The sequence below is a fragment of the Oryx dammah genome, unplaced genomic scaffold (assembly GCF_014754425.2).
Source record: "Oryx dammah isolate SB20612 unplaced genomic scaffold, SCBI_Odam_1.1 HiC_scaffold_24, whole genome shotgun sequence".
In the NCBI taxonomy this organism is placed as follows: Eukaryota; Metazoa; Chordata; class Mammalia; order Artiodactyla; family Bovidae; genus Oryx; species Oryx dammah.
Window position 1 is genome coordinate 77,167,405 of NW_024070208.1, and position 21,634 is coordinate 77,189,038.

At 41.8% G+C, this 21,634-nt stretch overlaps 1 protein-coding gene across 6 annotated transcripts in view; it reads left to right on the forward strand.

Moving 5' to 3' along the window:
- The window catches only part of TPP2 (tripeptidyl peptidase 2), a 61,908-nt gene that overhangs the window by 34,490 nt on the left and 5,784 nt on the right, over positions 1–21,634 (forward strand). For 3 of the 6 annotated variants that reach the window (XM_040267419.1, XM_040267422.1, XM_040267421.1), the window contains 12 exons: positions 916–1,022; positions 1,727–1,881; positions 4,582–4,698; positions 4,949–5,049; positions 5,632–5,728; positions 6,563–6,700; positions 8,027–8,271; positions 8,529–8,607; positions 10,480–10,518; positions 16,381–16,532; positions 17,610–17,706; positions 18,683–18,813. In XM_040267419.1, coding sequence (XP_040123353.1) covers positions 916–1,022; positions 1,727–1,881; positions 4,582–4,698; positions 4,949–5,049; positions 5,632–5,728; positions 6,563–6,700; positions 8,027–8,271; positions 8,529–8,607; positions 10,480–10,518; positions 16,381–16,532; positions 17,610–17,706; positions 18,683–18,813 — 1,458 coding nt within the window. Of the gene's footprint in view, positions 1–915; positions 1,023–1,726; positions 1,882–4,581; positions 4,699–4,948; positions 5,050–5,631; positions 5,729–6,562; positions 6,701–8,026; positions 8,272–8,528; positions 8,608–10,479; positions 10,519–16,380; positions 16,533–17,609; positions 17,707–18,682; positions 18,825–21,634 lie in introns of all 6 variants that reach the window. The other 3 variants (XR_005725746.1, XR_005725747.1, XM_040267420.1) reach the window with 3 other exon arrangements.

A 21,634-nucleotide genomic window follows, 5' to 3' on the forward strand; every position in this document is an offset into this window, starting at 1 on the left:
AAATGGAGATAACACAAGTGAAAAAATGGCAGAACGGTTAAGTTCTCAGCTGCATTTTCCCTGGAAGTCCAACAGGAACTTATTAGACGAGGTAACGTGTGAGATTCAGGAATTGGCTAGGACCTCTTCTCCTGACAGAAGCTCTCTGGGGCCCCTCCGCACAGACGAAGCACTTTGCATCTTTTCCACGAGCGCTCCCCGTCTCCCAGAGCACGCTGCGTTCAGCATCTCTTTTGGGCGTTCTGTCTCCACGGGACTGGCCGAGGATTCTCTGTTGCGTCTGTAGCTTCTAGTAGCTGTGCCCCCGATGGAGTAGGCACTCATTAAATGTTTGTCACACTGAGTAGAGTTAATCCTTGGTATCTGCTTTAGCTTTCCGGTGTGGATAAGTAAACATTTGACCTTTGTGTCTCATTGATCCTTTTCAAAAACCCTGTGAAAGTAGTTTTCCTTCGTACCGCGTCATTTCCGGCGTGGCTGCATTTTGTAACTACAAAAGGGATTAAATTTAATAGTTTCAGAGGGATAAGACAGTATCAGAGTCACAAATGTTGCCTTTGATTTTGGTATTTTAGAGTCAAAATAGTCCAGATTCTGATTTTTGGAAAATTCTGTGGATGTTGTAGAATTCCGTTAACAGCGGCAACAAAAAAGAACTGTGTGTCTGGGTGTATTATACACAAATCATAAAACAAGTAAAGAGCAGAAAAATCGTCTACACGGGTCCCCCAGTTCTCTCTCCTGACATGTTGCAAAGATGAGATGATACTGTACACACCGGCTCGTTCCCAGCCTTTAACTTCCTATGTTCATTTCTCAGGAGCTATTGAAATCTAGAGTGCCAGGGGGTTTACAGTATGAAGCCCTTTTTAATGAGAGTTTCATGTTTAATCATTAATTTTTATTAATTTTCAGAGTAAATGAATCAACACATTATGACCTAGCCTTGACAGATGTACATTTTAAACCTGGTCAGATTCGAAGGCATTTTATTGAGGTTCCTGAGGGTGCAACATGGGCTGGTAAGTAAAATTAGAGTCTGTCTTGCCCACTTGTCTTTTTTTGTTTTTTTGTTTTCTTTAATTGGAGGATAATTGCATTACAATGTTGTGTTGGTTTCTGCCATACAACAGCATGAATCAGTCAGAAGTACACATGTCCCTTCCCTCTTGAAACTCCTTCCCACCCCCCACCCACCCCCTCATCATTGTGTGGATTCTGAAGGCCAGAGCAGATAAACCAAGGGGGAGAGATTAGGAAAACTTACCAGTGAAGTTGAAAAAAGGGATACTAATGGAACTTAGGCATGATAACAAACAGAGGTTTCTAAAATTAAAGTCCTCTTTATTAGGAACTGATTGGTTTTGAGCTAAAGTATAAGGAAAGGCTGAACTTAACAACAGAGGAGGAAGAGATTTTAAAAATCCCCCAGCTTGGATAATTGTGTGTCCATCTGTGGACCACTTCTGTTTCATGCTCTTTGCAGCTAGGCAGTTGCTCATTTAAATCCTGATTTGTTTATTTTCCATAGCTAACTTTTCTACCCTCTCATCTTAATTAATATTCTGTCAATTCATTGTTTCTAAGGAAATAGGCAGGTTTCATTTGAATGTATCATTTTATTCTTGATAGCTGATTCCCCTGATGTAGGCATAGGTGTCATGGAAGTTTGTGTCCATTTGAAACCTCAGCAGTGAAACTGTTGCCTCTTGCCTTCTTGCCTCAGAGGTCACCGTGTGCTCCTGCTCTTCTGAGGTGTCTGCCAAGTTTGTCCTCCACGCAGTACAGCTTGTGAAGCAGAGAGCGTACAGAAGTCACGAATTCTACAAATTTTGTTCCCTTCCAGAGAAAGGAACGCTCACTGAAGCTTTTCCGGTCTTAGTAAGTTTTAATTAACAGTCTGAAACCCTAAAACTGTTTCCATTTGTTTTCCGTGTGGGCGGTTGGTTGTTGCTCGGTCGCTAAATCGTGTCCGACTCTGTGACTGCAAGGACTGTAGCCCAGCAGGCTCCTGTATCAGTGGGGTTTCCCAGGCAAGAATACTGGAGTGGGTTGCCACACCCACCTCCAGGGGCTCTTCCCGACCCAGGGATCGAACCCAAGCCTCCTCCTTGGCAGGCAGGCGGGATTCTTGACCACTGAGCCACCTGGAAAGCCCTTGGTGTGAGCTAAGACTTAAGTATTTTGATTTGATTTGATAGTTTGTATTCAGAGCACACTGGGCCTGTGTGTTTTATTAATCCTGAGTAATGTCAGAAGATAGGTCATCTAACTAAGACACTTAAGACCAAGTGAGGTAAATACTAATCTCTCTAACTCTTAAATAATTTAGTCAAAAGAAAGTTCTGGTATGCTACATGCTGACGGTTCACAAAGTGGACCCTGGTTAAGACTGTTTTCTCATTGTGTGGTAGACTTTTTATATTTAAGACTTTTTTATTTACTTTAGTCATTTTATTACTGCCCTGTTGTTAAGAATCCATGAGGTTAATTTGTTCTATAGGTGAAAACTGCCGCTCCTTCCTACAAATTACTTCAGTGTGGCAGATTTCCACACTTACCCATAATGTGAGAAATGAGGGCTTCCTTCTAGAAGGTGAATGTACTGATGACCTTCTTTAAACTTGCTACTTAGTAGTTTGAGTTGGATCCCTTATTTTTCCTTTATCTCTTCTTGAAGATAAGTGATCAGAAGGTAAACTTTCACTTGTGTTCTTGTATGTGTTAGAGTAATATGATTCATCTTTAAACTTTCTAGTGCAAAGAATGTTCAAACTACCACACAATTGCACTCATCTCACATGCTAGCAAAGTAATGCTCAAAATTCTCCAAGCCAGGCTTCAACAGTATGTGAACCGTGAACTTCCAGATGCTCAAACTGGATTTAGAAAAGGCAGAGGAACCAGAGATCAAATTGCCAGCATCTGTTGGATCATCAAAAAAGTAAGAGAGTTCCAGAAAAACATCTACTTTTGCTTTATTGACTACACCAAAGCCTTTGACTGTGTGGATCACAACAAACTGGAAAATTCTTCAAGAGATGGGATTACCAGACCACCTTACCTGCCTCTTGAGAAATGTGTTATGCAAGTCAAGAAGCAACGGTTAGAACCAGACATGGAACAACAGACTGGTTCCAAATTGAGAAAGGAGTACATCAAGGCTGTATATTGTCACCATGCTTATTCAACTTTTATGCAGATTACATCATAAGAAACACTGGGCTGGAGGAAGCACAAGCTGGAATCAAGATTGCCGGGAGAAATATTAATAACCTCAGATAAGTAGATGACACCACCCTTATGGCAGAAAGCAAAGAAGAACTAAAGAGTGTCTCGATGAACGTGAAAGAGGAGAGTGAAACGGTTGGTTTAAAACTCAACGTTCAGAGAACTAAGATCGTGGCATCTGGTCCCATCACTTCATGGCAACTAGATGGGGAAACAATGGAAACAGTGAGAGACTTTATTTTCTTGGGCTCCAAAATCACTGCAGATGGTGACTGCAGCCATGAAATTAAAAGACACTTGCTCCTTGGAAAAAAAGCTTTCATCAACCTAGATAGCATGTTAAAAAGCAGAAACATAACTTTGCCAACAAAGATTCATCTAGTCAAAGCTATGGTTTTTCCATCAGTCATGTATGGATGTGAGAGTCGGACCATAAAGAAAGCTGAGCGCCGAAGAATTGATGCTTTTGAACTGTGGTGTTGGAGAAGACTCTTGAGAGTCCCTTGGACTGCAAGGAGATCCAACCAGTCAATTCTAAAGGAAATCAACCCGAACATTCATTGACGAATATTCATTGAGAGGACTGATGCTGAAGCTGAAACTCCAGTACTTTGACCACCTGATGTTCTGAAGAACTGACTCATTGGAAAAGACTCTGATGCTGGGAAAAATTGAGGGCAGGAGGAGAAGGGGACAATAGAGGATGAGATGGTTGGATGGCATCACTGACTCGATGGACATGAGTTTGAGCAAGCTCAGGGAGTTGGTGATAAACAGGGAAGCCTGGCGTGCTGTAGCCCATGGGGTTGCAAAGAGTTGGATATGACTGAGCGACTGAACTTAGTGTGCTGATTACTAGAAAATTTAAAACTCAGTATTCAAGGAACAGATTTTGTTTCTGATTTTTTTAATAAGAAGGAAGGGGGGGACCATAATTTCATTTGACTTTGGTTGCCAGGCAGCTCTGAGCCCACCACTACTGCCTGTGACTACTGAAAATGCCTACACAGCTGTCATACCCCTTCTCTTGCCATTGTTCTTAATGATTTTTCCCTTGGTCCTGTTTTTATTCTGGTTGTTTTCACTGTTAATTTATTATACATACTTGGAAACCGCCTCAGATCTCTTATGACAAGCAGTTTAGGATTGTAGGTGGATAACCGTGTATTTAAATACCTGTGTTCTGTTTCCGCAGCTGATTTGGGTAACTCCATGCACAGCTAATGACAGGATTCTTCGAGTTTTCTCTCTGTACAAATAGGAAAAGTTTGAAACCATAGAACTGCTTTGAGCCATCTGTTTGTATTTTGTGATTCACGCATTTACAGTATGTTTCATTTTTCTCTGCAGGGCGGGAAAGCAATCGAGTTTTGCATTGCTCGCTGGTGGGCAAGTCTCAGCGATGTCAACATTGACTACACTATCTCTTTCCATGGGATCGTGTGTACCGCTCCACAGTTAAACATTGTAAGCTCACCTTTCCATCATTTTCAAGGTCAATTATGCAGGTTACTGTGAAATAATGTCAGTGGTTGGATTTAAATTTTAATGGGGACATTACCTATGTTCAGGAAATAGCAATAGTCTTTATTTCATGGGTGCTTAGAAACAAATAAACAAATGTGTATGTGACACATTTATTTGAGGTCTAAGTGCTTTAAAATGCAGTTCATTTTCAGGAAGTTGGAGAAACTAATTTGATAAATATCCTTCGTAGCATGCATCAGAAGGAATCAACCGTTTTGATGTTCAGTCCTCCTTGAAGTATGAAGATCTGGCTCCCTGCATAACTCTGAAGAGCTGGGTCCAAACGCTGCGGTATCTTAAATGTTTCAGGGCTACAGTGTTGGGGTTTGGGGGTCGGTGAGAGGGCCCTCTTCACTCCTTAGAGAAAGGGTCTTTTTTTTTTTCTTAAGTCACATGAAGGCTGGAGACGAAAATTCACTGCATAACTTTCCAGCCTAGAAAACTGGACAGGTCTCTGGGGAGACCTTACGTGACATGCACCGGGACCCCTCGGAGGAGCACCTGGCAGGATGCACCCTGTGACGAGGGCAGGACTGTCTGCGTTCCGACCTGTCCTTTAGCCCTGTTACGGATCATCACCCTAGTGCTGGGATCTGATTACATTAGGACTCTTCGTTGGTAGTCGAAAATGTTTTTATCATGAAAAGGTTGTCACCTTTTTAATGCTGCAGAATTTTAACTTCGTGTGTTGCTGTGGTTTGGTCAATAAAGAATTATGTAAATTAATGATTAAAATGTTATAAAATACACTGGAAAGGACAGTGTCCAGGAATGCTCATTTATCAGTTATTGTGATTTGCCATAGTTTTCGCTGCTTATAGTTTTTTCTCATTTAAATGAACCTTTGACTCTTATGTAATTGTCTGATTACAGCCCACTGAGTGCGAAAACAAAACCTTTAGGATCAAGAGATGTTTTGCCAAATAATCGTCAACTTTATGAGATGATCCTGACTTACAACTTTCATCAAGTAAGTGTTTGTGTGATCAGGTATATCCTTGCAACAAATTTCTGTGTTTTTATCAATCGTAAAATAAGGGAAGGACAGTGTGTTCAATGGGAGTGTGTGTGTATACATAGATATGTATGAAATAGAATCAAATAAATAACGCTGGCTAATTTAGAATTATTCTTTGGGAAATTATGATATATAATGATGTAAGCACCATTCAGATCTGAAGTCACAAATTCTTACTTACTGGCGACCTGACCTTTGAGTCTTAGTTCTTGTAATCACTGACATCTGTCCTCCAATACCTGTCCTCTGGTTGAGTGTCTTGTCGAAGCCAGCTGCCTTCTGATTATGGAACTGGGCCTCTTTGCTCTCTGCGTTGACGCAATGAGACGTCAGAATGGCTCCTCGGTTGAATGGGTGGTAAAGGTAGTTGAGACGAGCATAAATGTCAGGTCGAAGTTTATGGAGAATCAGTAAGATTTTAGTAAAACTCTTATTGAAGCATAATATGAGCTACCGCTGGGGAGATGTTTGATACTGGTGGATTGTCTAATTTCAACCTTATAAATATATTTGTTTTATTAATAACCAATGAATTAAATGTCCTAAAGAATATATATTGCTTTATAAATGAGTGCAGTTAGCTAGGTTTGTGTCTTTTAAACCTTGTAAAGGAAAAATACATTTTATTTGTCCCTAAATACTGAGTGTTCTGCATTTTTAAGATTGGTTACCTCAATACAATGTTTTTAATACTTTTAATGTAAGTTTCATTGATAACAGTATTACATATCTGTGTTAGAAATCGTATAGACCATTTCAAGTAATTATTCTTTTTTTTTTTAACAGCCCAAAAGTGGGGAAGTGACCCCCAGCTGCCCGCTGCTCTGTGAGTTATTGTACGAGTCGGAATTCGACAGTCAGCTCTGGATCATATTTGACCAAAACAAGAGACAGATGGGCTCCGGCGACGCATATCCTCATCAGGTAGGAAGTGGGCAGTGATCTTTAGAATTCACAGAAGCTGTTTCCTGAGCTGATGAACCTGGATTCTTGCTCTGGTGACGTCCCTGCTTTGTGATGCCGTGTGGGTGTGTGTTCAGCGCTTGACACGGGGCCGGCAGCTCCTCTCTCTGCTGTAGCTGCTCAGCCTCACCTTTGGGCTCCATCTGGCTTTGGCTCAAGGGGGGCCCAGAAGGACACTCATGGACACTGGCTGGCAGAGCCTTTTGTTATTCTCCTTCCGACCCCGTGCTCACTGCCATCTGAATGCTGAGAGCAAACCATCAGGATGTGTGAGCACCGAAAAGTGGTCCCAGGTCTGAACTGGATCAAGAGCACGATGGCAGGGCCAGGTGTCCTCAGGTTATTAGAACTCTGAGATGCATTCCTTCTCGGTGGGCTGAGTACTGATCACTGACTGTCTGCCAGGCACTGTGCCTGGCACTGTCGTTTGGAAGGGAAACAGTCTCTTAATCCTAGAATTTATAGAAATTTTATCCCTGACAGAAACATTATGACCAAGAAATTACATATTTCCTGTAACATTAATAATTCAATGCAAAATAGTAAAAACAGCCTATGCAGGGTTTTCAGTCATTTAGGGAATGGTTTCCATTTTCATCAAAGCGAGGCCAGGCACGGGTCCCTGGTGCAGATGGGTTATTATCGCTGCCATTCCTGTGGTTGCTTTAGTCTCAGAAGAACCTGGTGCTACAGAGAGGACAGTGTTCCACCCTCTTGAGCAGCTTGACTCGATGGAACATAGTACTGAGTAGATTCATATTCCTTCATGTCCATGGGCTCCCATCTCTGCTGTCTGCAGTAAGCCGGGTGGCGTGTTGGATGTAATCTAAAGGTTACCCGTCGTGTGTATGATCACACACATGTATGTCTGTCTGAGATATTACACAGCACCTCAGTTTTGCTCGTTCTTGTGTTCTATACGTGCCTATGAAGACCCACGAACAGGGAGGTCAGTACCTTTATGAGTGGAGACGGAGTCAGCTGAGAGCGTAGGAGTTGCCTGTGGTTGTGGGAGGTACAGCGCTCTAGAGCCAGAGCCGCCTTCAGCTCCCCGATTCTCTGCTCTGCCCGTGACCTTGGACGGGTCACGTGACGACTCTGACCCTAACCGTTGCTCAGCCGCTCAGTCGGGATGCTGTGCGCGTGTAAATGTGTGCATCAGAACTTGCCCTGTGCGTCACACACCGAGCGCTGTGTAAGGGGGCATTCCTACTGTCTGTCCCCTTAGGTTGTGACTTTTGTTCATGTGGCTCAACTTCACTTTTCCCGAATACTTTTCTTTTTCAGTATTCCTTGAAGCTGGAGAAAGGAGATTACACAATTCGACTGCAGATCCGTCACGAGCAAATCAGTGATCTGGAACGTCTGAAAGATCTTCCATTCATTGTTTCTCATAGGTTGTCTAATACCTTGAGCTTAGATATTCATGAGAATCATAGCCTTGCACTTCTAGGAAAGAAGAAATCAAGTAACTTGACGTTACCCCCCAAATACAACCAGCCATTCTTTGTCACTTCCTTACCCGATGACAAGTAAGTGGTAACAGGACTTACTTTCAGTGTCTGTCTTATTCTCTGTGGTCTTTTAAGCGCTAGTTTATTGCATGAGGCTACACTTATACTGTGTTGTCATTGACCTTTATAGACTAAGTTATTTCTCCCTTTGGCTTTTGAAATCTTAGCCAAGGGAATCGTTTCAGCATGCAGTTGTTGTGATGTTTTCCCCCCTAATTATCCTTGTGAAACTTTCTCTTTTGTTTCTTTTCTCCTCTTTTGAATCTTCTGATTAGAATACCTAAAGGGGCCGGACCTGGGTGCTACCTCGCAGGATCCTTAACGTTGTCAAAGACTGAACTTGGAAAGAAAGCTGTAAGTAGTTTTTTTTGTTTTTTTGTTTTTTTCTTTTTACATTGAAATTGCCTGTTCTAAAATTTCCTTTTCTTTAAAAATGGAAATTAATTCCACATTGCAGTAAAAGAGAAGATCTCTCCGGAAAATGAAATTTAATAGTTTTTTTCCCAAGTTACTAGTAAAGGTTAATTAATGTTTGGTTGTATTTTTATATATTTAGTATTCTTTTTTTCCCAAGTCTGAGTTCTTAGGCCTTGAACCTGTCCTGTCTTGCTTGGTTACTGTACTTGAACTTTCCGTGAAATACATAGATCCAGATCAAACTTGTCTTAAGTGAATGGGATGTTTAAAATTAGAGAATTTATTGAGTTTTAAGAATGTAATATTGTGGATACAGGGAAAAAATCAGATATTCTTGGGTGACTTCTAAAAACCAGTCAAAACAATTATTGCTAATAAGCAGTAATTTTCACTTGTACAGATCTTTCTCTTATTGGAATTTTGTGTCACTATATAGATAACTGCAGGATACTTCTTTTGGTGTTGTAGTTTCAAAATTGTGCCTCTTGTTAAAAACATACCTGGTTGTTATATTTTAGAGGTAAATGTTGGATTTGATGGTATCTGTTTTGGTTTACATCTGTTTTCATTAGAGATTTTTTGTGAGAACAGTGTTTATACAGGTATATCTCCCTTTGTCATGAAGTCATTTCATCTCCACGCCAATACAAGTTGTCATTCTTACAATTTTATATTTCTCTTTAGCTTTAGTTCTTACAAAGTAAATCTACTACTTAATTCTGAAATTTATGAGTGCTATTATAAAAAGGAATAGACCTCAAACATCTTAACAAGTATGTTCATTCATTTCTTAACCACTGTTGAACCAAAGATTGCTTATTTGCTGACAGAGAAATGTCATCAGTTATGACTTTTTTCCTTAGAAGTTGTTTTCCCTAACATTTCTTGAGTCTTATTTTGGTTCATACTATTTACTTATGTGTACTTTAGTATAAGTTACAAACATTTCAGTTTGATGTGAAGTGAATCAGTAGTTAACTGGAATTCATAGATGCACTGATTTTGAGAAGTCCTAGCAGTCTTTTTTAGGGAGATTTCATTTTCCGGTAAGGGAAACGTTGCTGCCTCTGCTATGGGGCTTCACCAGCGAGGCTTCTCATTCAGACAACTCTTCTGAAGCGTCCACTGCCTGTGATGAGTAAGGCAGAAGACTATTGTGATCACGGAAGTTGGCTTTTAGCCATTCAGAGCTCTGCTTGCTGGCTGTATTCTTTAAGAGGCCATTGTGAAATTAAATTATAAACAGATGGGATTGACTATAGTTATTACTTACCAGGGTAGATTTTCTTGAGGAAACCTAAAGCCATAGAGTTAATTGTCGTTTGCAGCACATGGTTTATTTCATCTGACCTCTGCCTGGGGCTGCGTTTCTTACGCTTTGGGCAGTGGTGAAGGTAACTGTGTTGCTCCTCCCTGACACTCCCAGTCACCTCGAATGACGCTGGTCTAGCGCCTGGACGTGTGTGTTTGCTGTGATGTCCTTGAAAATCTGGCTCTGAACCGTCAGCTAACTTTTAACGTCTTCAAAACTGTTCTGACAACTGATGGGATTTTGCTCTATAAATTGTTGAAATACATTGACCCTCAGGAATAACATATTTGAGTGTACTTTTATCCCCACCAAAAAACAATTCAAGTGGCAGGATTGCTTTCTTTAAAAGCCTGCCATTTTGGTGACAGACCTGACCCTTCTAAGTTGCGTGGCACATCCAGGTAGAGCGGAAGCTGGAAGAGGATTAGACAGAGGTGGTATCACCATCCTGCGTAGATTTTGCATGTTTTCTTACAGAATGTCCTTCTAACTCCCAGGGGCAGTCTGCAGCAAAACGACAAGGAAAATTTAAAAAGGTACTGATTGTCAGTTCTTTAAAAAGATGTCTTAAAGCCTTATTTGCATATTAGTTAAACTTCTTTTTCTGTCACTATTATCTTTTTTTAAAAAAATCTCTCTGTTAGTTTCCTTTCTTTAAGTTCTGCAGTATAATGCTTTTAGCTTATCAATGTTGACATACTGCTCTCTGAAATTTTTTTTCCTGCCATAAATTTCTTGAAGACCCCTGGTTTATTTGTGTGTAGAGAAAATTCTAATACTATTCATTTCATATTCTACGTATGACCAAGGAATAACACTTGAACTTTTGAATTTCTAAAATCATATATAGAGAGGAATGTGTTTTGGTTTTTTTTTTAGCTATGTATGACAAAGTTATTTTTAAAGTCTAAAGACATTTCTTAAGTGGGATGATTTGATTAATAAAATATTATTAAAATATTTAGAGTGAAGTTTATTTCCTGCCCTTGCGTCGTCTTAGTTCTAGAAAGGCAGAGACAAAAAGAGCAGTGGACGTAGCAGGAACAGAAGTTAAGAACTGATGGCCCCAAATTAAAACTACACTGAGCACTAGCAGAGCTTAAGACCATAACTAGTAGGTGGTCTGATCCGCTCCCCTGCTGCTTTTGAAGACAGTCTCTGACTGGCTGCTGGAGCAATATTTAACTTGAAAAACTCGTCTTCAAGTCTGCTTTAGAGAAGAGGTTACATGTTCACTAAGCTCTTTGGTGAGGACCTGCTGACATCATGCATTGTAGTAGAGATGTATGACTCACGCCAGGAAGTGCTGCAGGGTGAGAGTTAGTGTTTTGAGATAGAAACAAAAGATAACACTGTTCTAGTGATCTAGAAAATTCATAGCGATCTGAAAATGGGGATCACCATTTTATAAAAGATGAACTGTCTTTATTAAAATAACTTCTGAAATTCTGTATTACTGTGTAATGGTAAAGACTTTGTTCAAACAAAATGCACCACTGGGGGATAAAGGAACACTGTCTTCTCTGAAGACCACATTCCTTAGCTGAGCATCTTGACCCATTTGAAGGCCATGCAGATTCATCCAATGGAACTTAACCAGCATTAAGACAAAAACAGAATGAAACAAAGTGTCAGTTCATCAGACTCACAAACTGTAATTTCATTTTGTGTGTAGCTGATCTTTGATTCATTTTGAAAACAGCCTGAAAGCCACTGCTTGAGAGAATGAGGGCAGGCATTCTGGCCTACACAAAAGACAGCGCACGTCTCAAAGGCAGAGCGGGTGTTTCCTTCCTGTTGTGTAGTCTGATTGGTCTTTTGGGAGTTTTGACAAATTTTGTTAGTATTAGATCACTTGAAATAAGAAACTGTTGTATGAATAGAAGCCTTACTCCTGTGGTTAGGAAGCTTCTAGAGCTGATAGTTGGGGTCACCACCTCCATTTCTGCTGTCTTCAGTGCAAGTGCATGGGACACTCTCATTTTAAAAATAATCATTTTTATAGTTTTCTGATCGCATTATGATGGTAAAATTATAGATATTGTATAATTATATGTATTTAGTTATAAATGTATATATTATATGTTATATATTTTAATTTATACTTGTACATTATAAAATTTTATATATATATAATTTATCACCTGAACAAAATACCAACTTTTTGTACATAATCTTCAATGGATTTGCCCTCTGGGTCTCAGTGACTTTTGATTTGAAAATGTATGCTACCCATTTTTAAGTTCATTGTAATGTGAAAGAATATAGTTAACATCATAAATAGCACTCTAATATGATATTAATTTTTAAAATAGCTATTTTACTTTGTGTGAAGATATTAAAATTTTGAATTTATATTTTTTAAATAATTTAAGAGATAAAGGTATTATGTTTTAAACCAGAATTTAAATTGTGGCATGTTTTATTTTCCAAAGAATAGTTACTGGTTTGGCAGATAGTTTTGATTTTCTATCAGTTCAAACACTGCTGAAATTCTTTGTGAATAGCTGGAGTGATTTTTTTCTTTAAAAACACATTTACTATTAAGTGTCTGCTGTAGAGAACTTACAGCATTTCTGCTCTGAATAGTCTTTTTTGACTGTCTTTTTAAATCATAATCAAGATTTCTTTTGATTTAATGGTATAAAATCATTTCTGTTAAATTGACCCTATACTAAGCCCTTTAGAAGTTGAGTTGTAAAAATATGTATTGACAAAAAGAACAGATGACCATGATAAAATAAATGAAAAATGACTTCTTTTTTTTGGTTGGGGATTAAAACAGCCATGTCCATAATTTTTAATAATAAAAAGTAGTGCTTGTCTTGAACTTTTGTTTTGGGACAGTGTTAACATTTATAATTACTGATTTGTTATATATATAATGTATATAATGCTGATTACATAATCAAGATCCTTCGTCATCAACTTCCCCCGTCTCTTGCATTTTCAGTGTAGTTTACAGTTGCTATTATATATAGTTTTTCTCTATCTATATATAGATCTTTGTTAGAGTTCATTGTTAATCATAGTTCAGTTTAATGGATTGTTCATTTTAAATTCAACTGTTTTCTCTCTTTACTAAAACATCTTAGCAATGCCTTACGTATGAGCCTCAGAGGAGGCATTGCCTCACAACAGAGAAGCCTCCCTTCCTGAAGTTTGTCCTTCTCCCTGCTCAGGCGAGGAGGCAGGGTCCCCAGGGGGATGCACATTAGGTCAGAGGGAGTGCTGGTTGCCCAGTACCCCCTGCCCCGGGCAAGTCCAGCACCGCACAGGAGCGTGACTCCAAGGGAGTCGGGCTCTGGCAACAGAGTAGAGGTTGGAGTCACTTCCACCTTGAAGTCTTAGGTGTGCGGCCTCTGCTAAACAGATGACACAAAGTGTCTGTCCCTGTAAGAACTTTGTGACGAATCATCGACTCCAGGGTGCCAGCCCTTTTGACTTGTCTCCAGCACAGGCCAGCGCCCACCCAGGACAGTGAACCTGGAGGGGCGAGCAGGGTGGTGGCAGGGACCCTTTCCTCTCCCCGGGCTCACATGTCTCTGGAGCCCTTTGCCCACGGGCTCTGGCCCCCTGACTTCAGAGGTTGCGTGGCGCCAAAATGGCCAAGAGTGGATTTCTCTGGTTCCTCCCCATCCGTGGGTTTCTGCGCTTTAAGTGAGTCCTCCTGAAACAGCAGTTATTATTTTATTAGCACTACTACACGGTAGCCCCCGCGCTTCCTATTACAGCACCCCCAGATAAAGTTTAATTGTGGAAGCTGTCAGAATGGACATATTTTATATAGCATTCACACCTCAAAATCCCGTTTCAGGAAAGAGGAAGCCAGTGCTGTTTCGTGGCTCAGCCAGTGCAGTTTCTTCCTGACATTACGTGATTGGGGCCTTAAAAAAGTCCTCAGTGCCATTTCTTCCAATTGCAGCAGCTCCATTAATGAAAACACACACAAAATTTTAGCTAGGCACCGCTTTTACTATAAACCCGAAGATAGAATTTTAGAAGTTGTCTTAATAATGATGTGATTAGGGCCACCTAGTTATTGGGTCAAAAACAGACCTAGCAAGTATAACATGGGATGTCATTGCCCAGATACCGCGTTAACTTTTCTCAAGTGTAGATGTACACGCTGATGAAATAGATGCAGATTGAGGTAGTTACACGAGCTCTCGTCAAAGCAGAACTTCTCAGAACCATCTCTACCTGTTTACTTCCCTTCTCTCCTCGACTCCCTCTCACTCGGCCTTTACTGCCTGACCCTGTTGGGAGCCGCGTTAGGCATTACTGACAAAATGGAGGCACGGCCCCAACCCCCTCTCCTCATCCTGCAGGCACGGTCCCAGGATGAAGGAGTTAGGTCTTGTGATTCTGACTTGTTCTTTGCTTTCTTCAGTTGAGTTGGCTGGAAAGAATGTTAAGGTGCTTATTATTCTTGAGAAAAGCATGAGAAAGCACAAAGCCTTCTGCAGTTGTGCCTAGAAAATAATCTATAAAGTAACCATTGACATTTGTTCAAGGATCATTACAAAGAACGTTCCAGGATGAGCACTGTAGGCCACAGCTTGAGGCCGTGGGAAGGATTGTTACCTGAGACCTGTTTGTGAGGGGAATGTTTATGGCAAAGGAAGTTTGCTGAGCCAAGGGTTTAGGAATAATTAAGAATAGCTAGGCGCCTTTTTAGGAGATAGTGAGCTTAGGATACTAGGGGCAAGCAGGATTTAGAAAGATAAGAAAGAAACTGAGGGGTGTGGTATGCAGCCCAGACATAAACATGACATAAACAGTGTAACTCTGGTTGAAGGGCAACAGTGATTTATGGAGACAATTAATCTGGGTGAGGGGGAGCTGAAAATGTAAAACCTCTGACCTAATGCTTTTGTCAAAGTATAAAAGAAGACCTGATGCTTGAAATAAACATGCAGTCCCACACCTTGAGTCAGAGGCTGCATCATTCTCCGCCGGCACTGCTCATCCCTTCAGGCTGATTGCCTGGCTGCTGGAGCTGGACTCTGGCACCACCCCCCACCCACCTCCCCTGCAGCCCTTTGCCCGTCAGTGCCCATGGCCACTGTGCAGCCAGGTTGATAGTTCCCTCTCCAGTCTGATGCCACCTCTCAGCTGTCCCCAGCCAGCCCCTCTCGGTCTCACACCAGCTTTGCCCAGGGGCTTCCGTGGCCTCAGACTGTACCCCCGCGATGGAGCGTTGTGGCCCACGCCAGCGCTGACCCTCTTCCCTCTCTCCACCCCTGCTGGTCTCATCCAGCCCCTCATCTTAAGCACCCCAGCAGACACCATCGGCCCTGCACTCACGGGGCATCCCCAGTCCGTTCATTTCTTCTCTCAGCCATTCTTCCTTTCCAAGCCATGTCAGGAGACCCGGGCTTCTTGCCAACTTGTTCCACTCTCTCTCCACTTTTGCCCTCTGTCATCCAGTCTCCAAATATCGTATCAGAGTTCTGAAGCGCCAACCAGAATGGTTCATCCATCCAGGATCCAGCGTTAGTCAGCCAAGAGCACAGATCTTTGATCACGCCATTGCCTTGCGCTCGGAACAACCCCCGTCCTCTCTAACCGCGTCCTGTCAGCTCGGCTTCCTCCCTCTGCCACCGCCCGAGTCTCAGCAGCTCACCCTGCGCTTGTGGCCCCCTGCTGAAGTTTCTGCCCATGCTCGTCTTGTCCCTGCCAGTGGTCCTTCCCCGCCTCGCTTCGGTTCTTTAGGTTCATTTAGGGCACTGAGGCTCCATGAGCTCAGACATCAGCCCCTTAGACTGTCTCTGTTAACAACTTTGTCTCTACGGGTTCCCCACCAGCCCCCCTTACCCACCTGTCACACTGTGCCCTCACCCTGGTCTGTTCTCTTGATACTGTGTCGTTACTCAAGTTGTTTATTTACTTACCCATTTGTTGGCTGTCTTCTTGCAGCGCTAAAGGCCCTTGTCTGCTTTGTTTTAGAGCAATTACCTTGCACATCATGGGGTCTCAGTAAGTTCTAAGGATCGAATAAAGAAATTTCTCTTTAAATTTACTTAGAAAAGAGGATCTTTCCTTTTTTCAATTCTAATTGATTTCCCTCCTCAGAAATAAAATGTGATCGCTCAGTACTTTTTTTGTATTTAGTCTTTCACAGAAAACCAAGAATACCAAATACACGTACATGGGGAAAAATTTGTCCTTATTTCCTTTGTTTTAAAGGAGATAGTAGAAGCATCGTCTCTCTAAAGTTTGGGAGAAAATGACTTTGATCACAGATTGGAACTTGAGATGCATTGTGGCCCTTAGAATCCGAAGTGCAATGTAGTACCGCTCAGGTGCAGCCCATGTTAACGTGCTATTCAGCTAGTGAAGATTTCTAAGTAAGCAAAAGAATTACACACGTTAATTTAGGACTCTCTCCACAGGATGTAATCCCTGTTCATTACTACCTGATATCTCCACCAACAAAGACTAAGAACGGCAGCAAGGACAAGGAAAAAGACTCAGAAAAAGAGAAAGATTTAAAAGAAGAGTTTACCGAAGCATTACGAGATCTTAAAATTCAGTGGATGACAAAGTAAGTTCTAAATGGCTTTGAATCCTCCAAGTGTTTACTTTTCTTTTCCCAGCTGCAACAGCCCTTATGTATAGATGCAAAGACTGTATTCAGAAATGTCAACAGTGAATAGGATTGCAGGTGCTTTTAAATTTTTCCTGTAATTCCATTTATTTTTTAATTCCCTTTTGTAATGAGAGTTTTTATTTTAATCCTATCCTCATTTGCTCTTGGAAGGGAACTTTATTGGAAGGTGCAAAGAAAACCTGTCACTGTTTGTGCACTCTCCAGAGATAATCAGTGTCCCGTTGATATTTGTCTGTGTTTAAACGCGTAGCAGGTGGGTGGATCCCTGTTTTCCAGTTACTGTTTGGTTACGAGCAAATTTAAAACCACCATTTCCAGCATCTGGAAGTGATCCCAGGGACATGCAGCCAGTAGATGAACAGCAGTTGCTGAGGCCAGGTCCTGGGTGAGTTTGGTTGAGAGGCGGGGGCTCCCTCCTGCTCAGCCCCTGCTTTTGAAGCAGGGGGTCTGCCCGGCCGGGCACCGCTGAGACCCCGAGGCCCTGCCTGCGCTTGGAAGCAGTGACGTCACACCCAGTGTGGCAAACCCTGACCTCAGCTGCTGTTCCTCCCGCCATATAATCAGCAAGAATATAGTTTACTCAGCTTCCCCAGCCGGGAACATGCAACATTTGTCTCGTTACTCATTCAAGACTTCAGATCTTTCAAGAAAGTGTAAATTTTCCTTCTTTGTAGATCTTAGACCTTTCTAGATCTTTTCATGTTAACTCTTTCTGAATTTTTTTTCCCTTCCTTTTAATAAATTGAGTTGTAGCTGGTATGTAGGAGAGTTGTTGATGCTTATTTTTATCCAGCCATCTTACTGAACTCAAAATAATTTTCAGTTTTATTCTTTTGGTTTTCTAGATACATGGATTTATACTACCTGCAAATCTTTGTGAATAATTATACTTCAGATCGATGCGTTAGGTTATTGACTGGAGCTTCAAAACAGTATTAAATAGGAGTGACAGATCTTTTTCTTTCTGAAAGAACTAAATAATGACTGTTTCTTTCTTTCTTATTTCCATAGGCTGGATTCTAGTGACATTTATAATGAATTGAAGGAAACATACCCTAATTACCTTCCTTTGTATGTTGCACGACTTCATCAGTTGGATGCTGAAAAGGTTGGGCATGCTCATTTCATACTATGAGTATATTACTTTGCTTGCAGTATTAGATAATGTTAGTGTTTGAAATAAAGGTCCAGTCCTGATCATCTATTCCTGGTGACTGAAAACATGTCCTCACCTTGAATATTCTGTTGAGCTATTTTCATAAAGCTCTGGACTTGGCCATTCCTATATCATTTGGTTGAACGAACATTCTTGGCTGGTCTGGTTCGGTCAGCAGGAGGAAGAACCCTAAGGACTGCTCTGTTGACCTTGGCCTGAAAACAGCTGGAAGCAAAAGGCAGTGGTCCTGGCTTCCCGGAAGCCTGAGCAGCAGAAGCAGAGTGCTCCTCCTTTGTGTTTAACAATTGTCCTAGCTCCCAGCTGTCTCTACTGGACTGGCTCCCACTGGGAGCCTTGGCTGTAGACGGTGCTTATAGCCCTGATCAGCTCAGAGTCCTGAAGGGTTGAGCGTGAGCCAGAAGGTACCGATGGGAGCAGATTCCTGGGGCCACCACACTGCCCCAGGAATAAATAAAGTGAGACTCATATTTCTAGTCCTGCTTCCTCTCTTTTTTGAGGTTTCAGTAGTAAATCAACCAAGAACTTGTTTCATCAGCTAGTGCTTTTCTTACTCCTGTTTGTGTGTGATGTGCAACTGGGGTGACATAGCCAATCACATTTCTAAAGTCTTGATAAGATCCAGGGAAAAGGGTTGCCCTGGAGAAACCAGTTTATGTCTCTATGAACTTGGTCTCTCGCTTAGTCTTACTGTTCAGTGCCGGCAGGGAGTGTAGGGGCAGGTATTTTCCCGTCTGCGCTCAGGTTCTCTAGAGATGCTGGTGGTCGTGAAGGTCACACCGGGGGGTGGCACCCGGCCCCTGGCCTGCACAGCCCGCCTGCCCCTGCACCACCGCAAGCATCACTCCTCCCAGTCCGGCTGCTTGTAGATACTTCCTTTCTCTTATTTCTTCTTTTCTTTCCTCCTCAGGAACGAATGAAAAGACTGAATGAAATTGTTGAAGCTGCAAATGCTGTAATTTCTCATATAGATCAAACAGCCCTAGCAGTTTATATTGCGATGAAGACTGACCCCAGGCCTGATGCAGCTATTATAAAAAAGTACCTAACCAGTAAATACTCTTTCTTGCATCTCATTTCTTAGTTACTTTTTTTGGTTATTGAAAATATCCTCCTTTTCTGGTATTTGTCTATATCCTTATCATTGGAGTTATCAGGTTGGGGATGCTCCCTCCTTAAATGTTTGATGGTAGTTTTCTCTGGTCGTTTAAGAAAAAGCAAAGTCATCGGCTTTCTCCACCATCAGGTGCTGTCGTGGTGGAGAGATGAGAATGACTGATCACACAGTCCAGCCATTTGGGGGTTTGCGTGAACTGGACATATGGAGAAGCACACAGCAGCCTATAAAACTCATTTTTCAACTATTTATTGACCAATAATAGCATGACACACTCCAAATTTAGCTTGTAACGCTTAATAAAGTGATAAGAAAATTAGCTTAAAACTATTATCTCGCAACCTCAGTTTTATGAAACTGGGTTGACAGTAATACTTGAGAAGGGGGATTATAGTTTAACCTGAATAAACCCTAGTGTGATATGTAAAACAAGTGAAGCCAGATTTGTGCATTTGTTAGTTTCCTTCCACGTGAGAGTGTTCCCACGTGCTGCTGTGACGGTCCACCCTTCGTGACCTCCTGCCTTCATCTCCTGATGATCGTCCAGGATCACTTCTTCCTCTGTCTCCTGGGTTCGTTTCCAACCCCAGGGTGCTTAACTGACAAGGGTAGACAGTCCTACCTTCTCTTAGAGTTGCTGTAACTAATAAATAGAAACTATGCAGACTGCCTGAAAGGACAGTCATTTCCTTTAAAGATTCCGCCTGCTGCAGTCAGGATTTTTTTTTTTTTTTAATACAAAATGCTTGATGGTAAACTGCTAGAACCCTTGGCATTACATCATTCATACTGCTGATAAAGGTCTTATGAATCTTACAAGCAGCTGTTTTCAAACAGAATAAAATATTTGCAAAATAGGTGGTTGGCCATTGTCAGCGTCCTTCCATGGAGCCTTGTTGAAACGTTGCTGTGCTCTTGTTAATAATTATAGTGGAGTTGACTTATATCCCAATACAAAATGCTTTTGGTGTTAAAAAAAATAATAATAATAATAGTGGACAGTGTAGCCACCAGTTATCTACAAGGGATTCCTAGGAGCATTAATTTCTCATTTCCATGCAAAACTGCTTTTTCACTTAAGTCACTTGTGTCAACGACAGCCATTTTGTAATCTTAAAAATTCTAATTTTTTTGGTGATCTAATACTAAGTTTTAATTACATTTAAACTGCAATTTACTCTGGCTACTAAAGTGTCTAATTGAAGTTGCTTCCTCAAATGTATCTATTACCACCTTTATCAGTCCCTAACTGAATTTGATTCAGAGATGTTTATTGAGCAAACACTGCATGGGACACCCTTGAGAGGAATGTAAAAATAAATAAATAAATAAACTAGACAGTCTCTACTCCTAGAAAATGTACTGTCTAATACAGAAGATGAAATGATGAGATAAAATGTGACTGAGAGTTAGAAGTATTTTAAATTGTGAAGGCTTATGGGAAGGAGAGCTGACTTTATTTTTTTCGAGAAGGGATAAACCTCATGGAATGATAGGTATTTAATCTGAACAGGTCAGTTCTTGGAAGAGGGGAGGAAAAGAATATTCCAGATACATGGAATCTGGGCTGTTGGATCAGAGAATGTGGAAATAGCAGGACATCTTACAGGTGACCTAATCCAGGCCTGGCTTGTCCAGCACACCCTCCCCCCAACCTGGCCTCCACCCTCTGCATCCTCCAGCCCTTCTCAGGGTAGCGGGCACAGTTGGTCAGGATGCCACAGGCCACCAGATGTCCAGACCTCGCCATGCCTGCCCCTCCTTGTTCCATGGCCCTGCTTCTTCACAGAGTGGGCACGGTGTCTGTGCCTGACTCCTGGAGTTACTGTGAACACAACTGAAATACTCCTGAGACATTCCAGATGCTGCCCGGCATCTACAAGGTTGGGGAGTGAGTGGATCCCATTCAATAAAAAGCTGCATAGTTAGCCCAAGCCCATCGGTCCTTCTGTTCTCTAGTCCAGAGTGACCAAGCACGTCAGGTCCCCGGAAACGTCTCCATGAAAAGAGTGAGAGTGGGCTCTTTTAAAACTTTGAAACGCTTTGCTGATAAACTCTTAGGCATCTTTTAGGCATAATTTCATCTGCACTGCAAATGTATGAAGGTGGGTAGCTCAGGTTGTAGCAGGTTACTGCGTTGTTTGGCAGTTTTTTCCCTTCTCATGTTAGTTGTCTTTTATACTGATTACTGTTGACGATGCTCCCTGTGGATTTCATATGGGGCACGTTTCACTCTGCATCCTCAGAATCCCCCTCACCATTAGACAGCTTGTCCGTCCCACCTTTGAGCGCCTCCTGGTCGTCATCTCAGCTCGTTAGTCCTCATTCGCACACAAGTTGGACAGGGTGCCTCAAATAAGCAAGCCTTCTGAAGCGCACACTGTTCCCCAGAGTGTAGGCTGTTACTGGATTTCATTCAGCAACGGTTTATTGAGTATTCTGTGCCAGGCATTATTCTGGGCACTTGGAATACATCCAAAAACAGACGCCTGCCTGGAAAGCAGGGGGCCTCAGGATTGAGAGCAGCAGGTGCAGGACCAACCACGGAGCTGAGTCCTGGCCCTGCCACTTCCTGACTGGGGCCTTGAACAGATCGCCTGATGTTTTTGTGCCTCAGTTTCCTCCTGTGGAAAATGGGGGCCGATTGGTGGTCGCTTTCCCACAGAATTATTCTGAGTATAGATGAGTTAATGTTAGAATACTAAAACCACTTGCTGGCACATGCAGAGTACGCATTGCATCTCT